The sequence below is a fragment of the Anolis sagrei genome, chromosome 2 (genome assembly GCF_037176765.1).
Source record: "Anolis sagrei isolate rAnoSag1 chromosome 2, rAnoSag1.mat, whole genome shotgun sequence".
In the NCBI taxonomy this organism is placed as follows: Eukaryota; Metazoa; Chordata; class Lepidosauria; order Squamata; family Dactyloidae; genus Anolis; species Anolis sagrei.
The window spans coordinates 11,566,160-11,589,350 of NC_090022.1; the positions used below are offsets into that span (position 1 = coordinate 11,566,160).

Below are 23,191 nucleotides of genomic sequence, written 5' to 3' on the forward strand. Positions count from 1 at the left end.
CAAATACCCGGATGAGCTTGCGTTCGAATACCGTCACGTGATGGGACTGAAGCCCAATCAGAGGGCGAGGAAGGCGGTGTTGCATCTAAAGAGGCCCCGTCGGAAACAACAACCGCGCGAACAGGTTCCGTCCAGAAACAAGAAAAGGCTTTATTTGGAAAGAAGAGTCCCAAAGGTGAGAGATGCAGGAAAGGAGGCCCCAGGCCTGCTCTAATGGTTTATATATTTGAATATACGCATTATATGGCAATATGTTTATTATCTGGGGGTTTCAACTGTGTTGCATTCTGTTACCTGGGTAAGAAATGCCCTGTAATCCAGATTATCAAATCAGATAATCCAGATTATTATTGGAACTGGATACATGAGGCCCCTTCTACATTGCCATGTAAAAATTCAGATTATCTGCTTTGAACTGGATTATATGTTAGGTAGACTCAGATAATTCAGTTCAAGAGCAGATAATGTGGATAATCTGTTTAGGTAATTGGGATTATATGTCACTGTAGAAGGATTATATGGATTATATGGCAGGGTAGACAGTGACATATAATCTGGATTATATGTCACTGTAGAAGGATTATATGGATTATATGGCAGGGTAGACAGTGACATATAATCTGGATTATATGTCACTGTAGAAGAAGGATTATATGGCAGGGTAGACACTGTAGAAGGATTATGTGGCATGGCAGACTCATATAATCCAGTTCAAAGCACATAATATGGATGATCTGCTTTGGTAATCTGGCCTGGGGGCGCAGCAGGTTAAACCTCTGAGCTGCTGAACTTGCTGGCCGAAAGGTTGGCAGTTCGAATCCAGGAAGTGAACTCCTGCTGTTAGGCCTAGCTTCTGCCAACCTAGCAGTTTGAAAACTTGCAAATGTGAGTAGATCAATAGATACCACTTCTGCAGGAAGGTAACGGTGCTTCATGTAGTCATGACTGCCCTGAGTCGCCTGTGGGCTGATATGGGCGGGATATAAATAATGTAAATAAATAAATGCAAGTGTGAGTAATCAATAGGTATCACTCTGGAAGGAAGGTAATGGCGCTCCATGCAGTCATGCTGGCCACATGACCTTGATGGTGTCTACGGAAAATGTCGGCTCTTCGGCTTAGAATTGGAGATGAGCACCAACTGCCAGAGTTGGACATGACTAAACTAGATGTTAGGGGAAAAATTTACTTTTTAATCTGAATTATATGGCTGTGTAGAAGGATAAAATCCAGATTTTATGCTTTGAACTGGATTATATGCCAGGGTAGACTCATATAATTCAGTTCAAAGCAGATAATGTGGATTATCTGCTTTGGTAATCTGAATTACATGCTTTGGTAATCTGGATTACACTGCTATATAATCCAGTTCAAAGCAGATAATCTGGATTTTATATGGCAGTGAAGAAGGGGCCTCCCAACAGCTCCAATGAACACTCAGTGTTTTGGATTTTTCTGCTTTGCCATTTAAATGATTGGATGTTACCGTCAGCTAAATGTTTTTAATGATCTTTGGAAATTTTTTTTAAGTGAAACAAACTCAATGGAGTAAGTGATTACAGTATTGTAATCAATGAACATTGAACACATCCATACGTGACTTTTGCATAAACTAAACAAGAAATAATTTTAACTGCTACCACCATCCTCCTGTAAGTGATTACAGTATTGTAATCACTTACAGGAGGATGGTGGTAGCAGTTAAATTTATTTATTGTTTAGTTTATGCAAAAGTCAAGTATGTATGTGTTCAGTGTTTGTTGGTTTGTACCACAAAAGTGCCTGCCTGGCTTAATAGATCCAGGGCACATTTGGCACAATCTCCTTCATTATCAACTTAGAATCATAGAGTTGGAAGAGACCTCATGGGCCATCCAGTCCAACCCCCTGCCAAGATGCAGGGATATTGCATTCAAAGCACCCCTGACAGATGGCCATCCAGCCTCTGTTTAAAAGCTTCCAAAGAAGGAGCCTCCACCACACTCCAGGGCAGAGAGTTCCACTGCTGAACGGCTCTCACAGTCAGGAAGTTCTTCCTCATGTTCAGATGGAATCTCCTCTCTTGTAGTTTGAAGCCATTGTTCCATTGCGTCCTAGTCTCCAGAAAAGCAGAAAACAGGTTTGCTCCGTCCTCCCTGTGGCTTCCTCTCACATATTTATGCATGGCTATCATATCTCCTCTCAGCCTTCTCTTCTTCAGGCTAAACATGCCCAGCTCCTTAAGCTACTCCTCATAGGGCTTGTTCTCCAGACCCTTGATCATTTTAGATGCCCTCCTAAAACTTAATATAATTAAATTTAAACTTTTTTAAAAACCCACCCTTCCGGGCTCAGAACAGAGGGAAAGAAAAGGAAGAAAGCGGATTGGTTGTGGCTAGGGAAAGTGCCACTCCATCACACAACTGGGAAAGGAAGAGGGTGAAGTGGATTGACTGCTGCGAGGAGACATGTGTAGGAGAGAAAGGAAAGGGGATTGAGAAAAAAAAAGGAGGGAGGGAAGGGAAGGAAAATTAGAAATAAAGAAGGAAAAGAAAGGAAGGGAGAAGGAAGAGAGGGATGGAGGAAGAAAGAAAAAGGTGAGGGAGGAATGAAGAGAAAGTAGAGGAGGGAAAGTGTATGAGGGAAATGGAGGGAGAAAAGAAAGGTCCCAAAATACATACCCAAGCAAGGTGAGAGACAGGCTATTCAGAAGACAAAATCCAGCATCTTCTCACTGTGAAAGGATTTGGTTTGTTTTTATTTATTTATTTATGACATTTATATGCTGTCCTTCTCACCCCGAAGGGGACTCAGGTAAAGGATCTCCCACAGTTTAATCTGAATGCTTTCATTTCTCTGTTTTTGTTCCTAGAATTGCAGAATCCTAGAGTTGGAAGAGACCAGAAGGGCCATCCAATCCTGCCCTGAAGGAACACACAACAGATGGCCGTCCAGTCTTTGCTTAAAAATCTTCAGAGAAGGACGCTCCACCGGACTCGGAGGCAATATGGAATAGCTCTTTCTGTCAGGAAGTTTTTCCTAATGTTTAGGTGGAACCTCTTTTGCTCCAGTTGGAATCCATTGCTTCACTGTGTCCTCGTCTCCAGAGCAGAGCTTTCCAAACAGTGGTGTATCAACTGCAGTATGTCGTTGTGACATGCGAAGGTAAGGTGAGCCTCTCAGTCTATGTAAATAAGCAATTATTAAGATACTAGCCACCCCCTGCCACGCGTTGCTGTGGCCCAATCTGTGTATATATATTTTGTGTATGTATATATATATATGTGTGTGTATATATGTGTGTGTGTATATATATATCTGTATGTATGTGGTTTTGTGCATGTGTTGTAATGTATTTTTTTTTGGCTTTTTAAGTCCCTTCTGATGTGTTTTTCAGTGTTTTTATGAGTGATGGTCACTTGTTGGCCTGATATGTGTACCATGTCCAAATTTGGTGTCAATTCGTCCAGTGGTTTTTGAGTTATGTTAATCCCACAAACGAACGTTACATTTTTATTTATATAGATTTTAATTAAAAAATATATAAATGATGAAACATTTTCATGAAATATGTTGTGTCCCCATACATTTCATTATTATGGTTTATGTATGTGTCTGCATCACTTATAAAGGGGTTGGTTTACCCTCCAGTTTGCTAGTAAAAGTGAATTGTAGTTCACCCACAACATTATGCATTTTCTACAATTAAAAATTGACTTTTTCAAATAACCCGGGCCACACCAGGGACCCTAGCTAGTAGGGAATGCGAATGGGATGACTGAATGGAAGGCCAAGGGAGGGGAAATGAGGATGGGCAATAATTAGAATCATAGAGTTGGTAGAGACCTCGTGGGCCATCCAGTCCAACCCCCTTCTGCCAAGAAGCAGGAATATTGCATTCATAGGATCATAGAATCAAAGAGTTGGAAGAGACCTCATGGGCCATCCAGTCCAACCCCCTGCCAAGAAGCAGGAATATTGCATTCAAATCACCCCCAACAGATGGCCATCCAGCCTCTGTTTAAAAGCTTCCAAAGAAGGAGCTTCCACCACACTCTGTGGCAGAGAATTCCACTGCTGAATTGCTCTCACAGGAAGTTCTTCTTAATGTTCAGGTGGAATCTCCTTTCTTGTAGTTTGAAATCATTGTTCTGAGTCGTAGTCTCCAGGGCAGCAGAAAACAAGTTTGCTCCCTCCTCCCTATGACATCCTCTCACATATTTATACATGGCCCTCATCATGTCTCCTCTCAGCCTTCTCTTCTAGGCTAAACATGCCCAGCTCTTTAAGCCGCTCCTCATAGGGCTTGTTCTCTAGATCCTTGCATTTTAGTCTCCCTCCTCTGGACACATTCCAGCTTCTCAAATATCTGGAGGCAGATAATTGGGAATCAGAATAAAGCTGCATATTCTGTAAAAAGAAAAAAATGTTTGTGGCTGTCAGGTGAATGAACTTTCCCATATCTTTATTCTGCATCTGATTATTTGCTTGCTTTTCCTACAGGGAGAGACAAAGTTCCTATCTGGACCCACCTTTTGTCTTGCCAAGAAGAAGAATTCAGAGTGCATATCAAAAATGGATGGAGCAGACTCTGCTGGCCCCGGTGGAGAAACGGGCCTGAATGCTATCAAATGTGAAGGAACTGGGGAATTCTGGGAAAGGACAGTGCCAAAGTTCCCAGCTGAGGACGTGGCCAGCTTAGATCTCTATCGCCAGCACTTCAGGCAGTTCTCTTACCAGGAGACTCAGGGCCCCCAAGAAGCTTGCAGCCAACTTCACAGTCTCTGCCGCCAGTGGCTGAAGCCGGAGCACCATACCAAAAGCCAGATCGTGGACCTGGTTGTCTTGGAACAATTCCTGAGCATCCTGCCCCCCGAGATGGGTTCCTGGGTGAGGGAATGTGGGGCGGAAAGCAGTGCCCAGGCGGTGGGCCTGGCAGAATATTTTCTCCTGAGTCAGACTGAGGACAAGAAGCCAGAGGACCAAGAGATGTTGCTTCATCCCAGTGTCTGTAAGACAGAGGTGAGCAGGATTGGACCCCATGTGCCACTTTTTTCCTGCTTTTTCTCACAGCCAGTAGCCAGGGTCTTGCTCTATGACTGAAACTGTACTAAATTCAGCAGTGCCAAATGGCTATTGCGCAAATGTTGACATTGATGGTTTCACCAGGAAAACCACCCCACCCCGGGGGCTGAATATGGCTCCTTGGGCACTTTTCTCAGACTCTTCGCTTGCTCAGTATCCTAGCCTGCCTTCCTTCTGTCTTTTTTTCCTCCTTCCCTCCCTCTTTCTCCTTCCCTTCCTTCCCCCCCCCCCCCACTTTCATCCATCTTTCCTTCTCTCTTTCCCCCTTCCTTCCTTCCTTCCTTCCTTCCTTCCTTCCTTCCTTCCTTCCTTCCCTTCCCTTCCCTTCCCTTCCCTTCCATCCTTCCATCCTTCCATCCTTCCATCCATCCTTCCCTGCCTTTTGTCTTTCCTTCCTTCTCTCTTTCCTTCCTCCTTCCTACCTCTTTCTCCTTCTATCCTTCTGTCTTTCATCCCTCTTTCCTCCCTCACTCCCTCTTTCTCCTTCCTTCCTTCCCTTTTGTCTGTCTTTCTCTCTTTCCTTTATCCTTCCTTCCTTCTATCCTTCTCTTCATCCCTTTCTTCCTTCTCTTTTTCCTTCCTCCTTCCCTTCCTTCCTTCCATCCTTTCCTTCCACCCTTTCATCCTTCTGTCCTTCTTTTCTCCCTCTCTCCCTCTTTCTCTTTCCTTCCTTCCATCCTTCCTTCCTTCCTTTCTCTTTCCTTGCTTCTCTCTTTCTTTTTTCCTTCTTTCTTTCCATTCTTCTCTTCCTTCCTTTAGTTTTTCCTTCGCTTTTTCCTTCCTCCTTTCTTCCTTCCAGTCTTCCCTTCCACCCTTTTGTCCTTTCCCTCTTTTCTCCCCCTCTCCCTCTTTTTGTTTTCTTCCTTTCTGTCTTTCTTTCTGTCTTTCAAAACCCTTCCTTCAATCCTTCTCTTCATCCCTCCCTCCCTTCTTTCCCTTCCTTCCATCCTTCCCTTCCACCCTTTCATCCTTCCTTCCCTCTTTCTCTTTCCTTCCTTTGTTCCCTTTCGTCTTTCCTTCCTTCTCTCTTTCCTTTATCCTTCCCTTCCTTCCTTCTATCCTTCTCTTCATCCCTTCTTTCCTTCCACTGGATTGTCACTTAGCACGAGCCTTTGTCGCACCGATGAATGGATAGATAGACATATATACATAGACACATACGTATATAGATATTAATAATAATAATAATGAACTTTATTTATATCCCGCCACCATCTCCCAAAGGCACTCCAAGTGCAGTATATAACATAAACGGTACATGAATATAAAACAATATGACATAAAAATTATAAAAACAACCGCTGTCAACACAAATAAAAATAAAATAACACAATGCTAGAATGCAGACCATCTGTAGTTAACACTAGCTGCCATCAGTTCACAACTAAAGTGCCAGAGTGTCAACCTCATATGGGCCCATTGCAGCCTACTCGTAGCCAAAAGCCTGCTTAAAAACCTCTATGTTTTTAGGCTGGATCGGAAGGATTCAAGGGTGGGGGGTAGCCTAATATCTTTTGGGAGGGTATTCCAGAGCCTGGAAGCCACCACTGAGAAGGCCCTCTCTCGTCCCCACCAACCACGCTTGAGACATAGGTGGGACTGAGAGAAGGGCCTCCTCTGCTGGTCTTAAAGCCTGTGCTGGTTCGTAGAAAGAGATACAGTCTCAAAGATATAGATGATATCAAACATCTGTTAAGATATTAAGAACCAAAGACACTTCTCACTTTTTTCTTGAAATCTTCCCAAGATGGCTATGGTGTATCACCACCTACTCCATTCCACCTAGGGTTTTGCCTCTGACGTTGTTTCTGTGTTCTCATCACTTTCCTTCAATGTTCAATCCTCTTCCAGGTTGAAGCACTCCCCGTGGGTGTCCCATCCGATTTCCCTGAGGTAGAAGAGGCTCCGCTGTTCGCCAGGCTGAGTCCCCAGTGGAGCGAAGTGATGCCGGAGGGCGACCAATGTGCTTCTTTGCAGCGTAAGTGGCTGGATGTCTTGGTTTGGTGATTCTGCTTGTGTCCTGTATGTCCACAAGATCCCATGGCTTTTGATTTGACTGCTGTAATCAATGTCCTAGAATTGAAAGAGACCCCAAGACCCATCCAGTCCAATCCCATTTTGCCATTCAGAAAGACACAAATACCCCCACAGATGGCAACCAGCTTCTGCTTAAAATCCTGCAGAGAAGTAGATTCTGCCAAACTTCAAGGGAACAGTATATTCCAGTGCTGAACGACTCTTACTGTTAGGAAGTCCTTCCTAATGTTTAGGTGGCAACTTCTTTCCCTAACACAGTGTTTCTCAACCTGGGGGGCGGGACCCCTTCCCGCCAGAGTGGTACCTATTGATCTACTCACATTTGCATGTTTTTGAACTGCTAGGTTGGCAGAAGCTGGGGCTAACAGCAGGAGCTTACCCCGCTCCCTGGATTTGAACCAGCGCCCTTTCGGTCAGCAAGTTCAGCAGCTCAGCAGTTTAAACCACTGCGCCAATGGGGTAACCAAAGACCATCAGAAAACATTATTTCTGATGGTCTTAGGAACCACTTTAGCAGAGAAGGCTAAAGATCTCTCTGCCTGTCCTTTGTTTTAGGAAACAGATGGTGAATACTCCCACCAAAGCCCTCCTCTGCTGTGATTGGCAGGCCTCTCAGCCAAGGGGAGGGCTGTTTGTGAGACAAGCAGGGAGGGAAGAGCAGGCATGCTCGGGGCATGGCAGCATGGTGCGCATGTGTAGGCACGGGAGAAAACAGCAAGTCAAACACTTCCCAAGCGTCTAGGACTGTGTGATGTCTCGGCAAATAATAATAATAATAATAATTAATAATAATAATTTTACTGACACAAAAATACAGTATTTCACAGCAAAAGAGATCTATATGCCGGATTTTGTATCACAAAATCACAAGTCAAACACTTCCCAAGCGTCTAGGACTGTGTGATGTATTATTATTATTAATAGTAGTAGTAGTATTAACTTTATTTTTATCCCTTCCTTTACTCTTATCCCACAGACTTAAATACTTTAATGTAAGAGTTCCCTGAGCCTGGAATATTATTCTAGTGGTTCCTTTAAAGTACAAAGATGGGGACAAAGTGCTCTTGAGCTGTGCTGAAAAAATTTGCCTTAATGTCTAAAAGAGATACTGCTTACTGTTGACAAGTTTTTTGCAAGCTCTAACATTGAGCCAAGGGGACTTAGAGTTCAAGAAGCAGCGCTCTAGAGCAGGCCTGGGCAAGCTTGGGACTTCCCTCCAGGTGTTTTGGACTTCAACTTCCACAATTCCTACAGGCTGTTAAGAATTGTGGGAGTTGAAGTCCAAAACACCTGGAGGGCCCAAACCTGGTGTATCCCTTTTAAAACTCTTGTGAAAATCCACAGAAGTGTTTTACTCCGTGGATTGCTTCTCATTGTTCTCTTATTTCCTTGCATTGACTTCCAGTGCCAAAACTTGAGCCGACTTCTGAAGGGGAGCAGAACGAAGAGCCGTGGCCTCCAGATCTGAAGGAGCTGGATGAAGTCGAAATCTTGGATATGGAATCAGGGGATTCAGCAGGTAAGACCAATGCCTGCCCCTCCGAAGCCTATTTCGCCCAAGAACAATGCTTCTCAACCTGGGGGACAGGATCCCTGGGGGGGGGGGGGGTCGTGAGGGGGTTTGTGAGGGGTCGCCAAAGACCACCAGAAAAAATATTGTTTCTGATGGTCTTAGGAACCCCTTTAGCAGAGAAGGCTGAAGATCTCTCCGCCTGTCCTTCTCTTCCTTTTTGGAAGCAGTGGGAGAATCCTCTCACCAAAAGCTCTCCTCTGCTGTGATTGGCCAGCCTCTAAGCCAAGGGGAGGGCTGGTTCTGAGACTCCAAGCGGGGGTGGGGGGAGCAAGCGTGCTCAGTTCATGGTAGCGTGTTGCGCATGTACAGGCGAGGGAGAACATACGAGGCTGGAGGGAGGCTCAGGCCAGCAAGTCCCTTCAAGGCATGGGGGTTCTGTGTGGGAAGTTTGGCCCAATTTTATCATTGGTAGGGTCCAGAATGCACTTTGATTATAGTTGAACTGTAAATCCCAGCAACTACAACTCCCAAATGTCAAGGTCCATTTTCCCCAAACTCCACCAGTGTTTAAATTTGGGAATATTAAGTATTCGTGCTAAGTTGAGTCCAGATCCATCATTGTTTCAGTCCATGGTGCTCTCTGGATGTAGGGGAACTACAACTCCCAAACTTAAGGTAAATGCCAATCAAACCCTTCCAGTATTTTCTGTTGATGATGGGAGTTCTGTGGCTAAATTTGGTTCAATCCCATTGTTGGAGGAGTTCAGAATGCTCTTTGATTGTGGGTGAACTATAAATCCCAGCAACTACAACTCCCAAATATCAAGGTCCATTTCCCCCAAACTCCACCAGTGTTCAAATTTGGGAATATTTAGTTTGTTCCAGATCTATCATTGTTTGAGTCAATAGTGCTCTCTGGATGTAGGTGGACTACAACTCCCAAACTTAAGCCGCCCTATGATGAGCGGCTTAAAGAGCTGGGGATGTTTAGCCTGAAGAAGAGAAGGCTGGGAGGAGACATGATGAGGGCCAGGTATTAAAAAGTGAGGGGGAGTCATAGGGAGGAGGGAGCAAGCTTGTTTTCTGCTGCCCCAGAGACTAGGATGTGGAACAATGGCTTCAAACTACAAGAAAAGAGATTCCATCTGAACATGAGGAAGAACTTTCTGACTGTGAGAGCTGTTCAGCAGTGGAACTCTCTGCCCTGGAGTGTGGTGGAGGCTCCTTCTTTGGAAGCTTTTAAACAGAGGCTGGATGGCCATCTGTCGGGGGTGATTTGAATGCAATATTCCTGCTTCTTGGCAGGGGGTTGGACTGGATGGCCCATGAGGTCTCTTCCAAATCTTTGATTCTGTGATTCTATTATTCTTTTTGTTTTTCTCTTTCCAGCAGATAATTGGATGAAAGCTAACATATGTGTCACCAGTGGGAAGTGTTTTAGACACAAGCTCATTCTAGCCAAAAATCACAACGAAGAGGAAGATTGTACCAGAGAGAAGCTCTACAGATGCATAGTTTGTGGGAAATGTTTTGCTCAGAAGATAGGACTTGCGCTTCACAAGAGGGACTGTCTTGCACAGAAAGGATGCGATGTCTCTGTGAAACGTTTTGATTGCGCTTCCCAGCATACGAACCATGAAAGCGTTCCTTCAGGAAAGAAGCCGCACGGGTGCCAGGAGTGTGGGAGGTGGTTTACTTGGAAATCGGATCTCGTGCGGCACAAAAGAATCCACACAGGAGAGAAACCCTACAAATGCCAGGAGTGCGGAAAGCATTTCTCTTTCAGCTCCTCCCTTGTTATGCACAAGAGGTCCCACACGGGTGAGAAACCGTACCAGTGCCAGAAGTGCCCGAAACGTTTCACTTGCAGTTCAAACCTTCTGAGTCACCAGAGAGTCCACACAGGGAAGAAGCCATACAAATGTCCAGAGTGCAGGAGGAGTTTTGCTCACAACACGCAGCTTCTGCGCCACAGGCGTTTTCACACGGGAGAGAAACCCTACAAATGCCAGGAGTGCGGCAAACGTTTCTTTTGCAGCTCGAGTCTCCTGTCGCATCAGAGATTCCACACGGGAGAGAAACCGTACAAATGCCAAGAGTGTGGGAAATGCTTTACTAAGAATTCGAACTTATTGGTACACCGGAGAGTCCACACCGAGGAGAAGCTACACAAATGTAAACTGTGTGGGAAGTGTTTTCTTTTCGGTTCGAGCCTTTTGAGTCACCAAAGATTCCACACGGGAGAGAAGCCGTACAAGTGCCAGGAGTGTTCAAAAAGTTTTTCCAGGAAGTCAACTCTGGTGAACCATCACCGAGTCCACACGGGAGAGTCACCGTACAAGTGCCAGGAATGTGGGAAATGCTTCACTCAAAACTCAGACCTCGTGAAGCACCTGAGAATCCACACTGGAGAGAAGCTACACAAGTGCCAGGAGTGTGGGAAACATTTTGCCCGGAAATCAAGCCTCGGGGTGCACCAAAGAATCCACACCGGAGAGAAACCGTATAAGTGCCAGGAATGTGGTACGTGCTTTACTTGCAGCTCGTCGCTTCTGAGCCATCTGAGACTCCACAGAGGAGAGAAGCCACACGAATGTCCGCACTGCGGGAGGTGTTTCTCTCGGAAATCAAACCTTGTGAGTCACCAGAGAATTCACACCGGAGAGAAACCGCACAAATGCCAGGAGTGTGGGAAAGGTTTTACTTTCCGGTCTTCTCTTGTTCGTCATCTGCGGCTACACACAGGAATAGTGGGCTTGTAATGTTTGAAATGATAACATGGGTTGCTGTGAGTTTTCTGGGCGGTATGGCCATGTACCAGAAGCATTCTCTCCTGACATTTCACCCACATCTATGGCAGGCATCCCCAGAGGTTGTGAGGTCTGTTGGAAACTAGGAAAATTGGAAAAAGTTACAGAGAATGAACACGCCAAACTCCTCTGGGACTTCTGGATTCAGACAGACAGAGTTTTGGAGCATAATACTCCTGACCTCACAGTTGTGTTAAAAAACAAAGTATTAACCTCAATGGATCACATTGGGACCTCATGGCCAGTAAGAACAGCACAGAAATCATGAGGTGGGGAATGGTGGATGAGAGAATCAGTTTTTTCCAGTGCAATGAATAACCAGGAGGGAGACAACTGCCAGTGTATTATTTGAAGTCATAAGCCCTCTTTTGGAGTGATTTTTTAGTTTAAATGGAGGGTATTTATTATATATTTATTTATTATAGTTTAAATGGAGAATATCTAGACTAGCTCAGCAATTCTCTTTCCAAATCTTCATAGTGTCTTGGTCCTTCCATACATTTTTGTCCATCCCATAGAGTGATACAGTATCCTTCTTCCTGCATTAAACCATTCAGAAGGTTTTTGTGCTGAAATGTATCACTGTGTAGAGGGAAGCTGTTGTCTTGGCCACAGTAATACTCTGCTTCATCTTCAGGACGTACACCGCTGATAGTGAAGGTGAAGTCAGTGCCACTGTAGCTGCCACTAAAGCGATCTGGGGTCCCTGTGGAACGTGTGGAAGTCCAATAAAGAAGGAGCTTGTGGGTGCCAGGCCACAGTTACTTAGGAAGAATCTTGTCATTCTTTTTTTACTTTTATTTTTAAATAGTAATATTTATTGAACTTCCACATTTTGTACCATGTCACAATACAGCAACAAATCGCAATCCACTATCTTGCTTTACCCTATCTACCCTCCCTCCAATCCTCAAGCCACAGATGTTTACAGTTGAAGAATGACCATTGAAGATGACAGTTCAAAACAGACAGTTATAGATCAGTCGTACAGAGCTGTATAGTGCTGAAGAGACTGATCAAGACTGAAAGTTAAAGACACAAATCAAAATGTATTAAAATATAAACTAACAAGAAATGTGCCTGTACATTTAAGTGCATAAAGTTGTGAATAAAAGGAGTTATTTTTTAAAGAAGTCTTACTTGAATTTTGTCGTCTGTGAGCAAGAAATGGGTACAAGATATTTGTGGGAGGTTAGATATGTTTTGAACACTAAACAATACTTCTGAAGATCTGCCAAATATATACGCTTTATGTATTGGCAAATTCTCTGTTCCTAATAGTTAAGAGTCACATGGAAATCAGGCTAACAGTTGAAAACCAATTGCCAAACATAAATCATGTGGATATCAAAATCAAAATGTTTTAAAGATTAAACACACCAAATACAGAACATTTCAACAGGCTACCTCCTAATATGTGTAGCTTGTATGTGAGACACAGAGGAACTTTTGTTTGGTATAAACAAGGAAAGATGCTTATTTATTTATTTAGAACAGGCACCGAAGTTTATGGTTGTAGTAATATTGGAACAGAGCATTAAGGCTTCGGAAGTACTTCAGAGCTTGAATGGCAGGTTCCAGTCAAAAGCTTTAAAACCCAAGAAACTTTGAGCCTTCCATACAACTGTTCCTTAACTACAAATACCCAATCACCAGGGTCTGTTTAAAACAACAGTTTTTCCTCGAAGTAACTATTTAAGAATATGACATAAGCTGAACCTCCCTTCTTCTTACAGTTTCAAAACTCAAACTCCTGACTGACTTAAATTGTTTCCTTTTTCTCCTGGCCTTGTCTTAGCCCTGCCCACTTTCTTCCTCCAAGGCTATTGACCAATCAGGTGGCGCCACATACCCGAGATGCTGCCTGCTGGCTCTGCTCCCTCAGCTCTGAGCTAAGAAAATGGCTGCTTGATTTTTGGCCTTTAAGGAACTCCAGCCCTGTTCATTAGGCCAGGAAATTGTGTGGGCTAATCTTCTTAGCCCACACAAAGAAGATTAATTCAGTATTGAGCAGAAGAGTGTGGTGCCAGGCAATAGTTACTTAGCAAGAATCTTGTCATTCTTTTTTTACTTTTATTTTAAATAGTAACTTTTATTGAACTTCCACATTTTGTACCATGCCACAATACAGCAACAAATCGCAATCCACAATCTTGCTTTATCCTACCCTCCCTCCAATCCTCAAGCCACAGATGTTTACACAATACCTCCCTGTCAATTATTTCCCTAATAAATTATCATCTGACGTATTTTTCATTTTATTAATGTTCATCTTAAATTCCCCTAATTATTTACCCAAAATTTCACTGAAAGTGGTTCTGCACAGGAACTAGAATGCAGGTTGAATCTTGCTACTGAAGAGAAGTAATTCATAGAGATTTGTAATGCTATATATTACAAGAAGTAAATATTTGACTTTCTTTTTAAGGAATGCTCCCATTAGAACATGCATAAGGATGTTGGTGAACTACAATTTCCAAACTCCTCAAACTCCGCTAGGTGTTGGCAATAGGCTACTTTCTCAAGCCTCCTCTGTTTAATGATTTCTTTGTATATAATATGCTGTTTTGTTCACGGAAGTGTATATGTGTTCCTTGGTATGCTTTTTTCCTAACTGTATGTTCTAGAGGTTGTGAAGGGAGCTGCAGACCATGTTACCAAGTCAAGGACTCTTTAGAACACAGTTTGAAAGTTGACAGTTGAGGAATGACAGTTGAAAACAGACAGTTATAGATCAGTCGTATAGAGCTGTATAGTGTTGAAGAGACTGTTCAAGATTGAAAGTTAAAGACACAAATCAAAATGTATTAGAGTTTAAACTAACAAGAAATGTGCCTGTACATTTAAGTGCATAAAGTTGTGAATAAAAGGAGTTATTTTTAAAGAAGTCTTACTTGAATTTTGTCTTGTGTGAGCATGAAATGGATACAAGATATTTATGTGAAATTAGATATGTTTTGAACACTAAACAATACTTCTGAAGATCTGCCAAATATATATGCTTTTTGTATTGGCATATTTTCTGTTCCGAATAGTTAAGAGTCACCTGGAAATCAGGCTAACAGTTGAAAACCAATTGCCAAGCATAAATCACGAGGATACCATTTCTTTTCTTAAAAGATGCAAATACTATGGTTTTCCCAATCGCTCCTAATCCAATAGATTATGATCCTAACAGGTCATAATCCTCCATTTGGTTATGTGACCAGTGATTATCCAATATCAGGATTCACAGCTGGCCACATTGGGTCTGTGTGCCAACCTTGCTCCAGATCTGTCAGTGGCTGGGATCAGTGCTCTCTGGATGCGGGTGAATTACAACTCCCCAAATCAAGTTCAATCCCTACTTCCCAAAAAAAGCTCTAGTATTTTCTGTTGGTCATGTGGGTTCTGTGTGCCAAACCCGGTCCTGATCCATAATAAGTGGGGGTCACAGTCATCTCTGGAAGTGGGAACCACAGACATTGTCATATACATACAGTCACTTTTATTATATTTTTATTTAATTTAATATTTAGAAAGTTAGAATGGTGCCTTGGATTTAAGCTAACAAGAAATGTGCCTATATATTTAAGTGCTGAAGAGCTGGGCATGTTTAGCCTGAAGAAGAGGAGGCTGAGAGGAGACTTGATAGCCATGTATAAAATGTGAGAGGAAGTCATAGGGAGGGGGGAGCAAACTTGTAAAAGTGGAACAGGATTGAGAAGAAAAGTAAAAGGGTGGAGTCTGTCTTAAGAATGGTGCTTTGGGATGGATAGCTGAGCTAGAGGCAGGACGAGGTGATCCTGTGGGATAGAGGTAAATAAATTCTCCATCATGTTTAAAGATGGAAGCTGTAACTGATGCCCCCTAATAGCTATTAGGAATCTCGCGCTGTAGGGGATTTGGTCCCCTTTATTTTTCTTAAGGTTTAATACACGCTGCCACCAAATAGAGAACACCTCAATACGCTACCTCCTTATATGTGTAGCTTGTATGTGAGACACACAGAGACTTTTGTGTGGTATCAACAAAGAAAGATGTTTGTTTGTTTATTGAGAACAGGCACAGAAGCTTAATGGTTGTAGGAATATTGGTACAGAACATCATGGTTTCAGAAATACTTCCAAGCTTGAATGGCAGGTTCCAGTCAAAAGCTTTGAAACCCAAAAAACTTTGAGCCTTCCACAAAATAGTTCCTTATTTATTTATATATTTATTTTTGTCATGTCAGGAGTGACTTGATAAACAGCCCAATCACCAGGGTCTGTTTAAAACAACAGTTCTTCCTCAAAGTAACTATTTAAGCATATGACATAAGCTGAACCTTCCTTCTTACAGTTTCAAAATCCAAACTCCTAACTGACTTAAAATTGTTTTATTACTTTTATTATATTTTTTATATAGTCACTTTTTATATATTTTTATATAGTCACTTTTATTATATTTTATATTATATATTATATTTTATATAGTCACTTTTATTATATTTTTTATTTAATTTAATATTTAGAAAGTTAGAATGGTGCCTTGGATTTAAACTAACAAGAAATGTGAGGAGAAGCCTAGTCATCTCAAAAGATTGGCTCATAGGACCAGTGTGAGATTCTTGCTTAAAGCTATATAAGCTTTTTAACAGTGCCATCAGGTGCGATGTCATTATTTCCTTACTTTCTTATGCAGTGTATTTTTATGACAGTTACTCATAGGCATGGTTTCCTCTATTGACAAAACTGGTGATGGAGTCACTGGAGAGGTGGGGAGGGTACACACACATGTCTATTTCCCAGATCTGAAGAAATAGCAAGAAGTGTGCACATAACATCTACATACAGTCTCTACGTCCCAGCTATGTCTCCCCATTCTTGGTCCCCCACTAAATCTCAATATGGCTTGATCCTCCTTACCCTGCACTGCTGCCTGGAGAAGGCAAAGGAGGGAGCACTGAGAATCAAGAGTTGCGAACACAGAATTTAAGTCCTGCTCAGCTGCCACCACATAGTACAATTTAGAAATTTATTTTAGCAAACTTCATTTTGGCCACATGTGAGAGTCAAGTTTCAAGCAACTGGATTCTTTGGTTTAAATGTTTTCCTTTAAGTTAAAAAAGCCCCAAAAGACAGTTAAAAAAACAGAAAAAGGAACTCAACTAGAAGATTTAGAATCAGAAACTCTATCTGTTTCTGAGAATGTGTTTCCTTTGGGGTATTAATGCACAGCCTAGAAGATAAATGTTAAACGGAGAGGTAGAGGGGGAAGATACATCGGCTAGTGTGTTCTGCCAGAACCAGCATCCATGTGTGTTAAAGAGAACACCTTGGTCTGAAAGAGACTCCACTGAATCAGTCAGAGAACCATGCGAGGAAAGCAGATTTTTAAAAAAGAAACATTTTGATTTATTCTGATTGAGGGTGGGGGAAACAACCGTCAAGTGTCTGTCAAGAAGCAGCTCTTCTTCTGAAGGGTTTGAAGGGAATGGAGTTCGGGAGGGGAAGACACACCTATGCTCACAGCTGTAATGTAAGCTTTGCATTGCATTGCACTTCCCTCACCAAATGAGACCAACGTAAGGTTAAGGGGGAAAGGACTGCCACATTGACTTGCTAGTTATAACCAAAAAACCCAATAAAAATAGTTACTTCAAAACTGAAATTATTTGGGGTAACATGCTAATGCTGATGGCGTGAACAGGCGAGACACCGGACTCCCTTAAAAAAGGGCTCAAGGAGTCTCACGCCAATCCCTCAGTGGAACCTCACAGCATTAAACTCTGTGGTTTCTTCCCCTTCCCTCCAATAAAATGTAGCCTAAACTTTATTTAAAAAGAAAAGAACGTTATTTCTTAAATATTGACAGTGGACTAAGTCCAGCCTCTTTACCCTGCTGCCAAGTCCACAATTCGCCACACAAAGTGTGCGCACCCTGTGTCATGGAACCACCCCTGGGTCTGTGGTGTTTGGAAGTTCACAGTACATGGAACCATCTTTTCCCTCCGCTGCTCAGAGCGGTTAGTGCCTTTGCAGTTAACCAATCTCCTCTCCCTTGGCCACTTAGCTTGACTGAAGCAGCCGTAGATCCTTGCCGAGAATCGATAATGCCTTGTTCTACGGATGGGACAAGAACGCAAGAGAAAAACAAAGAACCTGATTCTTGAGGCCGTTGTGTGAATTCCTTGCCAATCCCAAGGCTGCATCTCAAAACATGTCTGACTCTCTCGGTTTCTTTCTGCAGTTCCGGTTATATGTATATATGTATATTTTTTGGCCTATTGTTTCTGCTCAGTTTGAAGAGCTGTTATTAGAGGATCCAGAGGTTGAGGCGATAGCAGCCCCAGCTGGGCTGCTTGTTGATACAGACTTGCGGATGTGAGGAAGCAAGTAGGGATCACATGCCAACTGCTGGACATCTATCCGATCTTCCTTCCGGTATGCCAGGCAGCGCCTGATAAATGCCTTAGCTTCTGGCGTTACTACTGGCTTTGGAGGAAATTGCACCTCTGTAGCTCTAAGGATTGTATTCTCCTGCAGAATATCCTGCTGAGATTGGTTGTGGCCAAAAGGTTTTCTGCCATAAAGACACTGATAGAAGATTACTCCCACTGACCAGACGTCAACTTTATTTGAAATCTTTGGAGGTTCTTTTCCAACCACGAAACACTCAGGTGGCAAATACCAATAAGTGCCAGCCCCTTGAGATGTAAGCTCCATGCCATCAACGGAATTGTAGCTGTCATCATCCATGATCTTTGAGAGGCCGAAGTCAGTGATTTTAATCTCACCACATGCAGTACCATTCACCAAGGGGATATTACCTGGTTTGAGATCATAGTGAATAATGGGTGGCTTGATTTCATTTAAATATTTTAATGCATTCACAATCTGCATGATTATAGACCGGGCTTCTTTCTCTGTCATTAATTTGTGCTGTTTCAGGTAGAAGTCCAGATCATTTCCCTCACAGTATTCTAGAACTGTACAAAACGAGTCAGTGTCCAGCGAGAAATAGTCATATAGCTTAACTATGCGAGGGTGATCCAACTCTTTATGGATTCTGTATTCTCTACATGCGTGTTTGTGATAATTCTCTTTCTTTTCATCCCTCCAGTTTTTATTGCGTGTGCAAGTGCGATACACCTCCCACAGCCAACCCAAGAAGTACACTCACACATGATGTGGGATAAACAATGGCCACAACTCATTTATTGATAACAGGAACAAGGGTTGGCAGCCAAGCATGGGTCCTGGATCATGATCGGACAGCCCAATACTGTCCGATCCCGCACACACCGGGGTGCCGCCGGCACAATACCGGGCACACGCAACTCGGCACCCCTGGGACCACCGGGCGTCCCCCCTAACCGCTAAGGGGGGTACCAAACCAGATCCAGGGCCCATGCCCCACGCCCAACAAGGAGTTGTGACGAGAAGCAAAAGACAAACAAGTAACTGTTAACAGGTAACCGTGACAAGGTGAACATCTCCAAAATTAACAGCCATGAAAACATAAACCGCATGCAGGGTGGGTGGGGAGGATCAGCTGTTGCAGGCCAAGTGCCTCCCAGGGAGCCTGAGCAGCCCTTATGAAGGCTGACCCAAAAGGGGGAGAGGCCAGCTCAGGCCCCAGCTGAGGTGGGCAGGGTCAATAGGCCATTGGTCCATTGACCCGCTGGCGGGAATTCTTCCCGCCATCGGAGGGGGCTTCTGGGAGGAAGAAGCCCCCCTCAGGCAAGAATGGCAGTGGGGAACACCCTGCACCGCAACTTCTTTGGCCCGGTAAGTCGGGCCATGCTATTTGCGTGTGCAAGTGCGATACACCTCCCACAGCCAATCCAAGAAGTACACTCACACATGATGTGGGATAAACAATGGCCACAACTCATTTATTGATAACAGGAACAAGGGTTGGCAGCCAAGCATGGGTCCTGGATCATGATCGGACAGCCCAATACTGTCCGATCCCGCACACACCGGGGTGCCGCCGGCACAATACCGGGCACACGCAACTCGGCACCCCTGGGACCACCGGGCGTCCCCCCTAACCGCTAGGGGGGATACCAAACCAGATCCAGGGCCCATGCCCCACGCCACAAAAGGGGGGGTGGGGACCGCACCCCCCTTGCCGCCAACCCTGGAGCCTGCTCCCAACAAAGGAAGCCCAATAGCAACACTGGCCATCTCCAAGTCCTGCACTGCATCCCGGTCTGCTCAAGAACGCTTGAGGAGTTGCATGTAGTGCTGATTGAAATCCCCCCTCCTGCCGGCAGCTGGCCTTTCAGGCATGCCTCAGTCCCGGGACCATGTCTTCATCTCGCGTCCTAGGCATGCTGACACTTGACTGCCGCTGTTCCATGCTTGTTCCGTGCGACGTTCGTCCTTTCCTTCCTGCTCATGACCGCCCTGTCGATGGAAGAAAAAGAGCCAGCGGCAGGTCGGGTTCCTTCGAGGAGAAGGCCCGGCCTGATATAATATGCATAAGCTGAAGATTTCCAGCGCCCCATAGTTTTTATTACGTCAACTGGGACACCACCCGCGGCAGCCGTGGTGGCTGCTCCTATCCTGAAAGAGTGCCCACCAAATTCCGCCTGAGGGAGGCCCAAATGCTGGAGGGCCCCTCGGAAAACTGCCATGAACTGGTAGCGGGTGAGAGGACTGCCGTCTAGGTGAATGAAAAGGAGGCCAGGGGTTGAGCCCCTTGTGGCCAGGAACCTGGAAAGGGACCGCACCGGGCACAGATGCCCTGGTTCCAAATCCCGGATGGACAGGGAAACCCCCTTTCCCCTTTGATCTTTTTTGACTTGCGGATCCGGATGGCCAGGGCCTTGTCCTGAACAGAGATATCCCTGAGCTGCAGGGCCCTGTTAGAAGCGTCGGTTTTGGAATAGGACACCACCTCCCCCAGGCACAGGGCCCCAAAGAAAGCAGTCGTGAAGGCTGCAGTGAACAACTTAACTTCGTATTGGGACGAGCAGATCCTCTTGAGTGCCTGGACGACTTGCTTGAGGATCTTGTATGATAAGGGGCGCCTGGTGTCCTGCTGCCTGGGCACTTGCTTCCTCCAACTCCTGGGGAGCTTCCTGATTCTGAATGCCTGGCACGGATCGCCTTCTAAACCTCTCTAACCGCTCCAGTTCCGCTTGGATCTCTGCTTCTTCCTTTTTAAGATGACCCAGGTGGAGTTTGAAGATTTCCTCCTGTTCATGATATTCTGCTAATGTTAACGTCTCATTTTCTGCACCATTGGTCTTGTTCTTACGCTGCTTCTGCTCATTCGTTGCCTGTCCCATGGCTGGTGGTTTCCGTTTTGCTAACATTTTCTTTGCCTCTCTATCTCTTCCCTTTGGGAATTTATTCTTTCTTGCTGCTTAATAAGATTTTGGAAAGCATAGCCATCTGTCCACTGCTCAGTATAAGAGGCCCCATGCCGGACTGTTGCAAAGTGACCCAGCTGCAACTGATCCTGCATACTCTTATCTCGACATGCCATCTTTTTCTGCTTCGACTTTTCTATAAGAAGCTTCTTGCTCATTGTTACACATCTATTCAACCGCTCTTTGTACTTTTCAAGCATTTTTTGTTGTTCATCTATTTGTCGCCGTAAATCACAGTTTGCTCTTAATAAGTCATCTATCCTGCCTTCTTTTTTTTCGAGATCAGAGTTCTTGCTGTTTTCTAGTGCAGATATTTTCTCCATTGTAAGATCAGACTGTGTCTGTTTATGTTGGACAGAGATCTGTTTTTGGGAAGGGCAGGAATGCTCTGTGTTCCCTGAATCCGTTGAGGAAGGGCTGCCTTGCTGGGCAGGTAACGGATTGGATAAGGAATGCTGTGGTGATGAGCGTGCAACAGGCGGTACGCTTCTTCCAGGACTCGTTCCTGGACCACTTCCCCCAGCAAACTCAAAATAATCACTAATTTTGTGTCCCCTTGCAGTGATTTTGCCTTGACTAGTTTCAAAGGGTTCTCCTTTCCTCTTCCTGCTGCGCTGGTCATTCTGGTTTTTTTCAGGAGTCTCCAACTCCTTGTCACTTAGAGAACCCACACTGCACAAACTCTGATTGGAAGATTCACTGTTCAAGGGGCCCTTTGCAACACATACCCTAAAGGCTGCCTGCTGGCTCTGCTCCCTCAGCTCTGAGCTAAGAAAATGGCTGCTTGGCTTTTAGCCTTTAAGGAACTCCAGCCCTGTTCATTAGGCCAGTACATTATAGAAGCCCACACAAAGAAGATGATTCTACATGCAAAGAACACAATTTGACCCACTTTCCCCCAGCGGTTTCTGATGAAGTCCAAAGACACTGCCATAGGTGCCTGTCGTGACGGGCTTTCAGGCAGGAGGAGATTAATTCATTATTGGGCAGAAGCATTGGGTGCCAGGCCACAGTAACTTAGGAAGAATCTTGTCATTCTTTTTTTACTTTTATTTTTAAATAGTAACATTTATTGAACTTCCACATTTTGTACCATGACACAATACAGCAACGAATGGCAATCCACATTCTTGCTTTATCCTATCTGCCCTCCCTCCAATACTCAAGCCACAGATGTTTACACAATACCTCCCTTTCAATTATTTCCCTAATAAATGATCCTCTGACCTATTTTTCATTTTATTAATGTTAATCTTAAATTTCCCTAATTATTTATCCAAAACTTCACTGAAGGTGGTTCTGCACAGGAACAATAATGCAGGTTGAAGCTTGATACTGAAGAGAAGCGATTTGTAATGCTATATAGTATTACAAGAAGTACGTATTTGACTTTCTTTTTAAGGAATGCTCCCATTAGAACATGCATAAGGATGTTGGTGAACTACAATTTCCAAAATTGTGGGTCAATCCTCCTCAAACTTCGCTAGTTGTTGGCAATAGGCTACTTTCTCAAGCCTCCTCTGTGTAATGATTTCTGTGTATATAATATGCTGTTTTGTAATGAGAAAGTGTTGGTTTCTAATATATGTAATTTCTTTATGCTTGTGGTTAAACAGTATTTCTTGCTGTTTCTTTGTCAGTGTTGATGTGGAGATTGTCTGGTTTACCCACCCTGGAATATGTAACATTATCATTGTCCTTCTTTAGAGGTCCCTTTCAAATCTTTGATACTGCATCTATTATATATGTATGTGTGTGTGTGTGTGAATGGCTGGATGGCCCTTTGTCAGGAGGGCTTTGATTATGTTTTCTTGCCCTAGTGAAGGGAGTTGGACTGTATGGCCTTAAGGCAGCATTTCTCAACCTGGGAAGTCAAGACGCTGGGGGGGGGGGGGGGGTCACTAAAGACCACCAGAAAACACAGAATTTTCTGTTGGTCATGGGGGTTCTGTGTGGGATGTTTGGCCCAATTTCATCGTTGGTGCGGTTTGGAATGCTCTTTGATTGTAGGTGAACTATACATCCTAGTAACTACAACTCCCAAATGCCAAGGTCTATTTCCCCCAAACTCCATCTGTCTTCACATTTGGGCATATTGACTATTCCTGTCAAGTTTGGTCCAGATACATCATTGTTTTGGAGGGGACGTGGTTTTAAAAAGGGATTTTTCATATATTTCCCCAATGCCCATATGTCATGATTTACTGCCATATTGGCCTATTTCTGCAGTAGGCCTTTGTTCACAGAAAATGCTGATTGTTTGAGAAATCAGTGCTCCAAAGAAGAAGTTACTATTCAAGGTTTCTGATGAAAGCCAAAGACACTGCAGTAGGTGCCTGTCTTGATGGGCTCACAGGCAGGAAGAGATTAATTCATTATTGGGCAGAAGAGTTAGGTGCCAGGCAATAGTTACTTAGGAAG

The 23,191-nt window shown here is 44.0% G+C and overlaps 1 protein-coding gene and 1 pseudogene across 1 annotated transcript; one reads left to right on the top strand and one right to left on the bottom strand.

Moving 5' to 3' along the window:
- Nucleotides 1-68: 68 nt before the first annotated feature.
- On the top strand, nucleotides 69-12,557 carry LOC132766044 (zinc finger protein 678-like). Its single transcript, XM_060760372.2, has 6 exons — nucleotides 69-175; nucleotides 2,852-3,144; nucleotides 4,483-5,001; nucleotides 6,916-7,042; nucleotides 8,507-8,620; nucleotides 10,004-12,557. The coding sequence occupies exons 3-6, from the start codon at nucleotides 4,555-4,557 to the stop codon at nucleotides 11,374-11,376; spliced, it is 2,061 nt and encodes a 686-aa protein (XP_060616355.2). The 5' UTR covers nucleotides 69-175; nucleotides 2,852-3,144; nucleotides 4,483-4,554; the 3' UTR covers nucleotides 11,377-12,557.
- A 3,406-nt stretch (nucleotides 12,558-15,963) lies between these two features.
- On the bottom strand, nucleotides 15,964-21,176 carry LOC137096059 (serine/threonine-protein kinase tousled-like 2 pseudogene; annotated as a pseudogene).
- Between the last annotated feature and the right edge of the window lie 2,015 nt (nucleotides 21,177-23,191).

What these genes read in the sequence shown, in the direction of transcription:
- LOC132766044 (XM_060760372.2), top strand. Translation starts at nt 4,555, where the DNA reads ATGGATGGAGCAGACTCTGCTGGCCCCGGTGGAGAAACGGGCCTGAAT. An exon ending in CCAATGTGCTTCTTTGCAGC is followed by an intron (nt 7,043 to 8,506) that starts GTAAGTGGCTGG and finishes ATTGACTTCCAG; the next exon opens with TGCCAAAACTTGAGCCGACT. An exon ending in GGAATCAGGGGATTCAGCAG is followed by an intron (nt 8,621 to 10,003) that starts GTAAGACCAATG and finishes TTCTCTTTCCAG; the next exon opens with CAGATAATTGGATGAAAGCT.